The 14,013-nt window shown below is 31.9% G+C and overlaps 1 protein-coding gene across 1 annotated transcript; it reads right to left on the reverse strand.

Moving 5' to 3' along the window:
* Positions 1–10,495: 10,495 nt before the first annotated feature.
* On the reverse strand, positions 10,496–10,972 carry LOC139848507 (uncharacterized). Its single transcript, XM_071838236.1, has one exon. It carries the CDS (start codon positions 10,970–10,972, stop codon positions 10,496–10,498), a length of 477 nt encoding a protein of 158 aa, XP_071694337.1.
* Between the last annotated feature and the right edge of the window lie 3,041 nt (positions 10,973–14,013).

Consider the following 14,013-nt stretch of genomic DNA (forward strand, 5'->3'; position numbering starts at 1 on the left):
CAGCTATCATATCAGGTACCAAATAACTATGTACCTACTCGACCTGCTCATTTTCCGCCACACAGCCCCGATATCCGACCACCCTTTAACCGGTATGGCTATAACCAAGCCTATCAGGACACCTATAACCAACAATGGAACCCACCTGATGAGATGAACTGGAACCCCTATCCAGACTGATTTGGTTCCATTTGGTTATTTATATGATTTTTATGTTTTTATCTTTTTACTTATTCATGTTTAAACTTATGTTATTGAATATACTTATGTAATCTTTATCATTTTTATTATTATTGTGTACTAATATTTCACATTTAGGATTTAAAAGTGGGATATTAAGTCCCATTTCAAATTGCCATGCATGTTTATATTTGTATGTATGTATATTGTAAATTGTACAAAACAGGGTAAAACAGCGCATTTTCAAAGACTGGCATTAAGTTCAGCAAAAGCTACTAATTTTGACGACAAGATGACAAATAAATGTGATGTAACAACAGACGGAATGAACAAATGATATGCACCATTTATCATTCAGCAAACAAACGCCAATATGTTTGGAAACTTTGGTAAAATTTAATCATTTTTCTACGCTAATCACCCTCAATAATTTAAATTGTTACTGATTTCTTGCAAATGAGGGCATTGCAAGATCTTATGTGTGGGAAGAGGTTAAATTCTTTCGAATTTTAAAATTTTTACTTTATACACTTGGTTACCATTAGAAATACTAGTAAAGTAGTAGTTGTATTAGAATCTAGTGCTCTCTGATAATAAAGAACAGCCCTAGTCTTATATACTGACTACCCAATTCTAGTAAAATTTTTCAAAATTTTCAATTAAATGAACTCAAAATCATGTTTATACATATTTATGAACGATAAAACTAGGTGTTAACACTGAAATTATTGTTACCTCAGAAAGGACATAAATTGAGAAACAAACCAAAATGTTAAAATTCATTTAAAATGGAATAGAGGATAATAAAAAGGAAAATAAAAGCCAAGTGTGGAAAATTTTCACCGAGTTATTCAAAATATATATATCACATATTTTTGTACAAATAATTGAAAATACTTTTGTTTTGGACGATAATTAACTGTTTTACCCGATGAAAGAAAAGAAAAGATGGATCTACACGATGAATCAATTTCATCATTAAAAGGAAGTAAAGTCTTCCGAAAAAGACACACGCTTCTTGATTTAGGTCATGAAGTTGTCGTTCAGACCAGCTGTAGGTTGATGAAAAATTTAGAAAAGTCATCTCTAAAATCAGCAGGAAATCCACGGACCTCAGCATCAAACAGGGTTGCCAAGTGGTCAGATTTATCCTAACCATGAGAAGGATTTATCTCGTACAATGGGGGGGAACCGTGCAAATTAGCTTGATAAGACTAATAAATCAGATCCCCAGAAAGGATAATCTCCTTTAAAGATAAAAAATTAGCTTTTAAGACTGATATTACGCAATCCTAGAGATTGACCTTAAAGATTGAGAATTACAAACTCATGGAATTCAATGATATCTAAACTCGAGCTTGAACGAGAAAATATTTTGATCAAATTATAAACCGATTTGTTTTCTGAAAACCCTATTTTCAATGCGTTCATTACCTTTGAACGTAAAATCCTAGGAATTCACCTGGAATTCATTAGGTCAACTGAACCAAATCGGGTGTCAACCGTAAGAACGGTGGTTGCATAGCATGGTCAAAGACAGGACCTTGTGCCAGACCAAAAAATCATAAGGGTGAGCTTTACTATTGCTCCTACCAAGGATAGTAATTGCGTCCGACACGTTATAGACCATAATTAAAAGCATGTCAGGGGACATTGCCTTAACAGTTGCTTGTTCAACGCTTTCCTTTACAACCGGACGGTAGTTTGCCGAAAGGTAATATACGGAGCAAGTATACTGGACGTGTTACTTTCCTAATACAAGGTTAGCAAGTGGGTGACACAAAACCACAAGTTTTGAGCTAAAATTTTCAAATCTGAAACCCACCAAACCCACAAAAATATTTTGCAAACACCGGTGAAGGGTTATTCCGGAAAACTTATCTAGGGTAAAAGCTAGATTTAATTTTCAAAAGATCAAATGTTTTCATAAAGATCCAATTTCCTTAATGGATCTAAATTTTATAGTCATGTGGGACTGTAAACCACATCGTTACTACCATTGTTTATACTGCCGTAAAGAAATCACTGATGTACAAAGTGTGAAGAATAAAGAAGTGATTCAAGTATTTCAAGACTATATTTCTTGAGGACAAGCAAAGCTCAAGTGTGGGAATATTTGATAATGCTAAAAACGAACATATATTTCATAGCATTATTCCTCAAGAAAGACAAACTTTTAGTTGCAATTGTCCTATTTACAAGTGATATTCGTTTAAATAATAAAAGGTGAAGACAAAAGGCAGATTCGACGAATTGAAGACGCAAACGACCAAAAAGCTCAAAAGTACAAAAGACAATCAAAGAGGTTCCAATTATTGATAAGAAACGTCTCAAAATTACAAGAGTACAAGATTCAAAACGCAAAGTACAAGATATTAAATTGTACGCAAGGACGTTCGAAAATCCGGAACCGGGACCAGAGTCAACTCTCAACGCTTGACGCAACGGACTAAAAATTACAAGTCAACTATGCACATAAATATAATATAATATTTAAATAATTCTTATAATTATTTATATATTATATATTATATTATTAAAAACCGTCGGCAGAAAAAACAAAGGCATGTGAGTCTCCCCAGCTGGCCATGCGATCGCATGGCCTGGAAGGCATAAATCCATGCGATCGCATGGTGCACTTTAACGCCATGAAACGATCGAATTTTTTTTTTTTTTTAAACAAATGTCCGCCCAGACCAAGTGATATGCCGCGGCGCGGCATCCCTTGGTCGCGGCGCGACATTTCAAAGGAAATCATTCCTGCTTAACAGCCCTTCTGTATTTGAAACATTCGATATGTCGCGGCGCGACATTACACGGCTGCTGGTACTGATCTGCAACTTATTATCAAAACCACATTTTCACCAATATGTTAACGAGACACTAAAGTTACTCGATCACGCACGACCTATTACACCAATTAACGTATCGTTTTGACCCATATCGGCTTATATGTCAAACTTGACCCATTTGGCTCGTTCCATTATCTATCACACTTCATCTAAACATACTTAAACCTTTCATTAACCTTATTACAAAATCTTTGACTACATGTTTACTCCAAATTGTTTAACGACATAACTAAAGACGTCAACACATGTAATTACCTAAAGCATGATTCAATTTTTGAGACTCACAATTCCACTTATAAAACCAATTTGGTCATACTTGAAAACTCTAAAGCAAAACAACCTTGGATTGCGAACATTTGAACACATGATCATCCGCATTCAATAACATAGGTCATAATCATAATAAAAGCAAGATTTAGAAAGTTGCTTTTACTTACTTGAGCTAACTTCTTACTTAAGTTTCGTGTGAAATCGCTACATCTTCAACACTTACTATATACCTTTAAGAACTTGGGAGATTCATTTTCTTCACTTGTCCCAATACATTCATGAAGTCCACTTATGATCTTTTGCCGCTTTTCAAGTACCTACATACATGACAACAACGAATATAGGTAAGCTCAATGCTTAGTGAGTAACATAGAGAATTAAGAATAAGTGCCCATAAACTTGGCACACTATAAATAGTGATAATTATCCTCCGTGAACCGTCTTCTTGGTAGCTAATCTCTTTTAGTAGAGTTTGTATGTCCTTGATTCACGAACACATAATACGCTTCATCACTAATACATCATAACAACACATATCTACAACATATTACATTCATAAAAAGAACTCCACAATAATCGTAAATCATCAATCACATAATACTTACCTTGCGCACCTGTGTATGTACAAGTATATCCCCACTTACCTGTCGTGACCCTCATGATCGACTTGTCCCGGTGTAGTTCCTTCTTCATTGGTCTATCATAGACTCATATCTCGTCACTCTATCCGAATTCCTTTACTACTAAAATTCTTGAAAGACTTCTTTAACATCTTGAAATTATATTAGCAAACTTAACACATCATAATATCATCTACCGCATTCATCATTAAGTACCCATTAACAACCATAACATAGACTAATAAAATTAAGTTCATCAAAATCTTTAACTTGATAACTTACCTTAAACAAAATACTTGGTCTTCTCAATCATAATATTCATGATATAACGAAAAACACATCATAATATCGAATACATAATTAAATCGTTATTCAAACATAAATTTACCTATGTACTCACCTTGGCCTCTTTTGCACACTTGGCCTCTTTCCTTCCTTTGATTAGATCCTAATCACAATGCCAATCATATTAATAACTTGCTTGACACATAAATCCGCTCATAACGCCATTAGGCATCAAAGTGGCTACTAGCTTAATTTTAACCCAATTAAGCTTTTGACCGATTTTAACTCAAGAAAGGGACTTGAACCACTACACTTCAAGTGGTAATTCATGTCCAAATAACTCTCTAATAACATGAACACTTACAACATGCCCAAAATTCCAAACAATAATACTTTATACAAATTTTACACAATTCCACCATTTGGACAGCCCTACATTCACAGCAGATTCTGACCCATTTAAGTCTCTGTTCAGCATTTAAATACTTGTTCATTGGAAAGGACACTCAAAGCCCTTTCCGAAAAGTGCTCACACGCCCTAAACGGAGCTACGGTTGATTTTATATGATTTTTACAAAATCAAGTTTTGTGCAGTTTTTCTTAGCTACGAATTTTATCATACTTAAACCAATTCAACACCTAAACATCCCCAACAAAGCCAAGTTACTTTCATGTACTAATAACACTATTAGAAATAGTTTTTAACACAACTAAATCATCATACAAGGCTAATAACATCATGACATTACTAGTTCTTCTCTTAGGCATTTTAACAAACACTTGATGTACATTTTCACATATCTAGCAAAACACAACTCTTTAAAATCATCATTTTCACACAAGACTTGTTCTTGTTCAATTTTGTGCATAAACTAAATCAATTCAACCAAACAACATGAAATTAACTTTTATAAGGTATGAACTTCATAATTAAACATGGTTTAGACACAATCAAACATACATTTAACCCAATTTCAAGCATAGAGTTCATACCTTAAATTTTAGGATTTGAGAACCCTAATTGTGCACAAAGAAGAGATGGTGATGAACTAGTGGGTTGTATACTTGTTGAAAGGGGCTCTAGACTACAAATTTATGATTGCATGGAAGATTTGAGCTTCAATTTTGCTCCTCTTGCCCTTCCTTGTTCGTCACCCATCCCACACACATATACAAAAGCTGGAAATGAGCTCCAAAATCTGATTTTGGTGCTCAAAAATGTTTTTGGCACTTTTACACAACTAGTCCCTCAATATACAAAAGCTGTCAAACCCCACTTTAACTCATATTTGACCCGTTTCCCGTTAATCGGGGCAGAATTTTGAAAAACTTAAAACACGAAAGTTGTCACATATTTAATTACGGACGTCTGGGTTTTTGAATCACCTCAATCCGAGAAAATATGAGCAAGTTATGCTCGTTTTACAAAACAGCTCCAAAATAACAACTTATCGAAAAGTTAACCGTTAAGCATTTCGACTTACTATTTTTGGCCCACGACCACCAACACTTATTATTATTAAAAATAATAATATTTCAAGTCACTTCTAACCTTTCTTATACATTTATTCTTAGATCATACATATAAAACGTTAATAAAAGTTACTTATTAATTACTAGAAAAATATCTTGAAATTTGGGGTGTTACATGCACAGTTCCAGCCCACATGCCTATAAAAATCTAGCTTTGGTGTAACACAAAACACATCTTTTTCTTCTCCTCATTCAACGTATAATATTTATATTTATATTATAATTTTAATTTTAATTTTAATTTATAATAATAAGGGTGTGTTAGCGAATGTTGTAAGGGTGTAAGTCGAAATTCTGTCCGTGTAACGCTACGCTATTTTTAATCATTGTAAGTTATGTTCAACCTTTTTAATTTAATGTCTCGTAGCTAAGTTATTATTATGCTTATTTAATCCGAAGTAATCATGATGTTGGGCTAAAAATATTATAATTGGGCTTTGTACCATAATTGGGGTTTGGACAAAAGAACGACACTTGTGGAAATTAGACTATGGGCTATTAATGGACTTTATATTTGTTTAACTAAATGATAGTTTGTTAATGTTAATATAAAGATTTACAATTGGGCGTCCCTATAAATAACCATTTACACTTGATCGGACACGATGGGCGGGGTATTTATATGTACGAATAATCGTTCATTTAACCGGACACGGGAATGGATTAATAGCCACTAGAATTATTAAAACAGGGGTGAAATTATGTACAAGGACACTTGGCATAATTGATAACAAAGTATTAAAACCTTGGGTTACACTCAGTCGACATCCTGGTGTAATTATTAAACAAAGTATTAAAATCTTGTTACAGTTTAAGTCCCCAATTAGTTGGAATATTTAACTTCGGGTATAAGGATAATTTGACGAGGACACTCGCACTTTATATTTATGACTGATGGACTGTTATGGACAAAAACCAGACGGACATATTAAATAATCCAGGACAAAGGACAATTAACCCATGGGCATAAAACTAAAATCAACACGTCAAACATCATGATTACGGGAGTTTAAATAAGCATAATTCTTTTATTTCATATTTAATTTTCTTTATTTTATATTTAATTGCACTTCTAATTATCGCACTTCTATTTTTTGTTATTTTATTTAATTGCACTTTTAATTATCGTACTTTTTAATTATCGCAAGTTTATTTTATCGCACTTTTATTTATCGCAATTTCATTATCGTTATTTACTTTACGCTTTAAATTAAGTCTTTTATTTATTTAATATTTTACATTTGGTTTTAACTGCGACTAAAGTTTTAAAATCGACAAACCGGTCATTAAACGGTAAAAAACCCCCCTTTAAAATAATAATATTACTTATATATATATTCGTATTTTTATAAATTAAACTAATATAGCGTTAAGCTTTGATTAAAAGATTCCCTGTGGAACGAACCGGACTAACTAAAAACTACACTACTGTACGATTAGGTACACTACCTATAAGTGTTGTAGCAAGGTTTAAGTATATCCATTCAATAAATAAATAAATATCTTGTGTAAAATTGTATCGTATTTAATAGTATTTCCTTGTAAAATTTAATAGTATTATATACCCCTTAGCTTTAACTATCAAGTATTTTTGGCGCCGCTGCCGGGGAAACATCTAGCTTAAAAGCCGGAAGCGCAACGCTAATATAAAAAAAAAGATTTTTATTTTTAGTTTACTTTTATTAAAATACACTTTTGTAAAAAATACTTTTTTATATATTCGAAAATATAAAAAGAAAACAAAAATATAAATATTTTTAAGAGTTTGTTAAATATTTAAGTTCTATAAAAGTTTCTTTATCTTTATTTTATAAAAATATAAGTTTTATTTAATTTATATAAATATATTACATAAATATATAAAACAGAAAATTCAAAACAGAAAAAAAAAATATAAAAACACTCGGGCATGCTACTGTAGCAGCCCGTAACCTGGCCCAAAACCTCAGCTCATGCGATCGCATGAGCCCGAAGGCATAAACTCATGCGATCGCATGAGAGTGTCTGACACGCCAACTGCAACCCTAAAACTGCATTAATTACGGGTATTATTATTATTATTATTTAATAAACCCTAATTAGATTTTATTATTTAATTAGTTATTAGTTTTTAGATTTAATTTATATATTTAGTTTAATTAGTTTAATTAAATTTTAAAATTAATAGTTTTATAAAATAATTAATATAAAAATAATATTTTTATAAAAATTGTATTTTTTACAACTTTTAGTATATTTTTATATTTTGTCCCTTTTTAATTGTTTTAGCGTAACTTTTGTATTTTTCGCTCGTATTTAGTTTTAATTCATAGTTTTTGCCATAGTTATTTTTATTTCTAGATTTTTAGGCTCTGTCGTAAAATCCCTTAAGTGCTTTTTCTTTAGACTAAGATATAGGTGCTTTAGAATTTTGCGACGCCTTTTTAAGTTTTAGTTCCTTTTTAAGATATTTCCATTTGGGATACAGTTTTACTTGTAAGCTTTAATATTTTTAGATGCCTTTTACCTATGTATCAATTATCATTCCAATTAGTAATCTCAATTTGTGATTATAATTTTAAGTTAGTGATAGTAATAAGGTTGGGTTAGTCAAGTATTTTTAAGTTTTATAAGTCACTCTAAGCATTGGCCGATTGTCAAACTGAAACCCGCTGATTTTTCTAGAAAATAACGAAGTGGGCAGTTTAGTCATTTTTGTAAAATTTTAAGTTTTGTATTTTAGTCAAGTATATCAACTACCGGGACCTATACTATAGCAATATCATTAGAATATGAGTGTGTATGAGTTTTAAAGATCATTTTTGGGTCATGTTGACTGTTGACTTTTTGAAGTTGGCTGTTGACCGCGATTGTTGATTTTCTGAATAAAACTTTTTGAATTAACTTAGAATAAAATAATATCTCTTAATATTATCTAATACTTAGGTTATAAAAATTAATATTTTTTTGTCATTTAAAACTTTTGATTTGTATTTAATAAATCTTTTAATTTAATACTTATGTTATATAATTTAATTATGTCAATAATTAAACTTATGATAACTAATAATTTAATTATTATTAATAACACTTATGTTAATGATAATTAAATATAAAATACTTATGACTTAAATTAATTAAATACTAATGATATAATTTAATTTAATTATTAAATGTTTATGGATTTTAATAATATATTTTAATAATATATTTGAATAATTATGATATAATAATTTAATTAAAACTTATGTTGTGATTAATATTCTAATATTAATTAATATACTTATACTATAATTAATAACTCATTATTAATTAAAAATATTAATAATATAATTAATATTTAATTATTAATTAAGTACTTATGATATATCTACTATGTCATTAAGCTTATGATAAATTAATTAAATTAATCTAATTTTATTAAACTTATAATATATCAAAATAAATACTTATTCAAACTTTCGTCACATAATTCCAAAGCTACTTCAAGCACTAGGACTATCATGCATTGACTTGACCTAAGTTAGACTTTTACTTACTTACTTTCATAATTAGGTTGGAGTCTTTGATCATCCGTGATCATTTTATCTTGTGCTAGTTGGATTACTATCTACTTTGCACTCTAAGGTGAGTTATAGTCTCATTTTTTCTACTGTTTTAAATCTTTTTGGGATGAGGATACATGCTTTTTGTTTTACATATTAGATACAAGTAATCAAAAATGGTAAATTATTCATTTGTGAGTTGAACAAAAATATACCTTAGCTTGGTAACTTTTAGCTACGGGCTCTGTACCGTAGTCGCGAATCCTATTGATAGATCTATCGGGCCTGACCACCCAATTCCTTCTTAGTCGCGCTAGTTTTCAAGGGAATGTATAGTCCTTCGTAGAAGATACACCTGTTCAGTGTATGATCCATAAAAGGGTAGATAAACCGAGTTAAGTTGGGTTACCAGGTACTCACGAGATAGATGTAATAATATTTTTAAGACGTTTCTCAACATTAAATCTTGTGGTCTAATGATATTCAAGTTGTTTTATTAAACCTATATCTCACCAACATTTTTATGTTGACAGTTTACTCGCATGTTTTATTCTCAGGTACATAAGTAATATGATTATTTGCTTCCGCTGGATAGAGAGTCTGCATATTGTGTCGCAGATTTTATTTAAACAATTACTGCTGTTGCATTCACTTTTCATACATTTTATTATTATGGTTGTAGGTCGACTTTTTGATCAACATTTGTTAAGTTTGGTTTGACTTTAAAACATTTAAAATGTTGGATTTCCTTTTTGGGTAATCTCTTTCAATAAATGAATGCAATGATTGTTTAAAAATGTTCATATAGATTTTTCGATCAAGGTTATGGGACCAAGTAAACGTTGGTCGTCAAGGTTAATTTGACGGGACGTTTCATGAACTCCATTAGACACACCTGAATAGGGTCGTGGGTTTCCTCTTCCCCGATTACTCTGATAGCGACCCCGGTAATTTCCCCTGTACAGTGCACGACTACGACCACCACGATTAGATAAATTAGGGTTTCGATTGTTGACTATTGATGGCGGATTATGTGGAGATTGAGTGATGAGAGCAAAATTTACGGCGAAAGTTGCGGTGTTGGCTGCTTGCTGCATCTTACGCGATTCTTCAAGTATAAGAGTTGATCTGGCTTCATAGAATGATGGAAGGGGTTTTGTGTGGGAGATTTGATAACCGACGTGATCATAATTGTCGATGAAAGGGGTTCATAATTGTCGATGGAAGGGCTTCATAGAATGATGGAAGGGGTTTTGTGTGGGAGAATGAATGATGGAAGGGCTTCATAGGTGTCAAGACGAATGTTAGGAAATTTGTGTCGTAGGTGAACAACACGAGAATTTTTGTTATCATGAAAAATAGACTTGATACGATCCCACACATCAAGGGCAGTTTGATCAGCTTTGAGAATAATATCCAACAGATCGGCGGAGATGGTCCCGTAAATCCATTGGAGTACAATTGCATCCAATCGGTTCCAAGTTTCTGTGTTTTTAGGTTCTGAAGATGGTGTCGTTGTAGAAGAAGAGGAATCAGTGGTTGTTGGAGTGGCAGTGATGTGATCGAGTACTTGATATGCACGGTAGTGGGTTTTGAAGAATGCTTCCCACGATAGGTATTTGCTAGTATCCATATCAAGGACGATGGGAATTGTATTTTTAATGTTTGTTATAGTGAGTGCAGGATGGAATTTGCTGGATTCAGCCATTGTTTGTGGAAGAAAAGAAGCTGCTGTGTAAAAAAGGGTGAAGAAGAAAGGTATGGATCTTTGTGTTTTACGCTGATACCATGATAAACTGTAATCTCTGTCTCATTGCATAATAACGATGGGTATAAATAACCCAAGAGTACACGGTTTTGATCCTATAACTTTGGTAACTAGTATCCCTTTATTTAGGGACAGAATACAAAATATAAATATAAATATTCAATTGCTAGAAATACTCTAAAGTTTGTTACATATTATCTTGTTAGTCAACTGTCTCTATATGGTCTATAAGAGTCAGGTTCCGAAAATGTAAGTACGAGGTGAAAGAAGGCCTTTAGACTGCAACGAATAATATAAGCTATTTAAAAAAAATTCTTAAAACATAACGAATAATATAAACATTTTAAAAAATAGTCCTTTGATAATTATCAAAACATAAAAAATGTTTTGGGATATGATCTTTCCCCATATCGATCTAATAATTAAATATTTAATTATTTAAAATATTAACAAATCATTGAAATGATTCAAACAATATTAACTGCGAAATTAATTGAATTTAACAATTGATTATCTTAAAGTATCATAGTATTGAATACACAATTATAAGGAAGATCAACATTCGTCGAAATGAACAACCGAATAAGCTAACAAGTCTACCCTCTTTCATAGACTTGAGATTTAAAGGAAGCGTAATCCCTCTCAAAGTCTAGATATTCGGTTTCCTAAACTACTTCTACGATATAGTTAGAAACAAGATAAAATTATATCAATCATATCTTCAATTCATAAAGTATTTAACAGAATTTCGAAACATTAGCTTAAATGAAATCTCTTCATTCTTATCTCTTAAGTCTTCAAAACGTATGGAGCCGTTAATTTTGACTTTGATCTTGTCAGAGTCTATATGCTTTACAGTTCTTGTCAGAGTCTAAATTCTTCACTTTATGTCAGAGGTCCGTGATACTCAAACTCATAATACTTAGACATAATAAAATACTTTTGGCTCATCAAATTCTAAACAATTATTCTTCCAACATATTCTTATATTTTTATGGAGTTACTGTACTTTTTAGTCGTCCAAACTCGAAAGCAATGGCAATTACTAGCATGTGCAACGACCGTGCATACTTTGTACTAGACCATTCGATAGCAAGTTTGTGCATAAATTGCTAGTACAATATGCATATCGATACTAGTAGTCACCAACGTTTGTGTATAGATAGGTTAGAAGTTAAATACTCCGTACTACTCTAGTAATTAAATATGATGATGATACCAAACCATCATGCTAGTTTTGCGATTCTATAAATTTTAGTAAAGTTAGCTCATACGAGTGTGCTCTGCATCTCTTTACTGACATTAACCAAACGTACGTATGTTAAATTAGATATTTGTCCTTCACCAGCCAGTCTTTCCATACTAGGGTATTGGGGTGACTTTTTGTGTTTCGAATAAAAAAACAACTCTCTTTACTTTAGGGTAAATGAATGATATGATTGTTTATACCACACCTTGCTCATACGGCCATACATCACATTCATGGATTATGTATTCGTGTTGTTGTAGTAAACATATATATGTCAGGTTTCGTGTAGATTCAAATTTATTAAACGGTCGATACTATCTTATAAAATGCGAACACAGCCAAAAGTAGGTGTGATGGATATTATACATGAGAAATTCTATGCAGATCGAAGTTTACAAAATTAATTGTTATATTGTGGTTTAATTTTTTCACTTTTTATTTATTTCTCCAAATCTTATTTGTGACACATTATGCAATCAACTTTTTGGTAGAATTTATATATGACTAGAATTTCTCATTATACATGTATCCGCTAGATACTCTACAATATATCATACAGTAATTAAGAGATCTTTTTATCCAATTATCCTTAAACGGTTTTTGGCAAAGCAAAATGGACTATCCCGATGGTGGTAAACGAAATCCAGGTGAAAAGTTTCATGTGGATAGTTAATCTCTCGAAGAAGATTTCTCTCGACTGGAATCAATGTCTTTTAAATCCTCGAATGTTTGATAATGGTTGAGGTGGCTGCATTAGTCAACTCTTCCTGTCTTCTATTCGATGTAGTCTAAATTCGTGATGTCTTGGCCGAATTCACTTGGCCATGATCCATAATGTATTGTAATTTCATTCAGAAGCATAAATTCTATGCTTGCTTTTTTTTTTTTTTTTAATTTAGCAAAAAACTGAAATTAAATAAATAAAATTTTTCACCAAAAAGGTGAAAAATTAGGATTACACCAAAAAGCCAAGCTGGGCTTTACAACTAGCTAACCCACTTGCTATAACCCAATATCATAGAAATCTTGGACAAAGCTCACACGATTCCCATACAAACAAAACATTCGATACATAGAAATTTAAAGAAACAAGTATGAAACATGAAGAGCAATTTGTTCACTGAAGCAACCAAGGCTGCGTCCTCCAAACATATATTTGATGGCTCTCACATTTTTAGGATTAACTAGCCATGGGAAGACTATAAGCTTAATTCAATATACAACCACGGCCCAACACTAATATGATCCGATGAACACCAATACGTTTCTAACAAGCCAAATCACCCAAAACAATCCGGCCAAATTAACTTCCAAAATCTTTCTCCCTTAATGCCTAGACCATTATAACAATCATGGGAGAATTCAAGAATGGATGAACCGAGCCCCTTAGAATTCCACGTAGCAATCTTCATGGTTTAGCTTTGTTCGGTCGTTCACTACTATCGAACATACTCTTCAAAAAATTCCCAAATACCTCCTTCTCCTTATTTTTAAGATGTTTTTTGGGATTCAAGATCTTACCATATGCTTTGATAGGCTTGGGACAGTAACCGTCCGAGTTATCTTCACGATTATGAGCATCTTCATTGTCATCAAATTCTATGCTTGCTTTGTACCTCATGTTTCTTTCTAATAAAATGTTTGATTGCCTTAAAAAAAAAACAAATTAATGACCTTGTTATGTAATGGTGGCACTGTTGAAAAATCGTGTGTATTTTTAAATCAGATTAAC

Source organism: Rutidosis leptorrhynchoides, chromosome 5, assembly GCF_046630445.1.
Source record: "Rutidosis leptorrhynchoides isolate AG116_Rl617_1_P2 chromosome 5, CSIRO_AGI_Rlap_v1, whole genome shotgun sequence".
Classification (NCBI taxonomy): domain Eukaryota; kingdom Viridiplantae; phylum Streptophyta; class Magnoliopsida; order Asterales; family Asteraceae; genus Rutidosis; species Rutidosis leptorrhynchoides.

Bases quoted from the DNA above. Each gene is read 5' to 3' on its own strand.
- LOC139848507 (XM_071838236.1), bottom strand. From the start codon at position 10,972: ATGGCTGAATCCAGCAAATTCCATCCTGCACTCACTATAACAAACATT.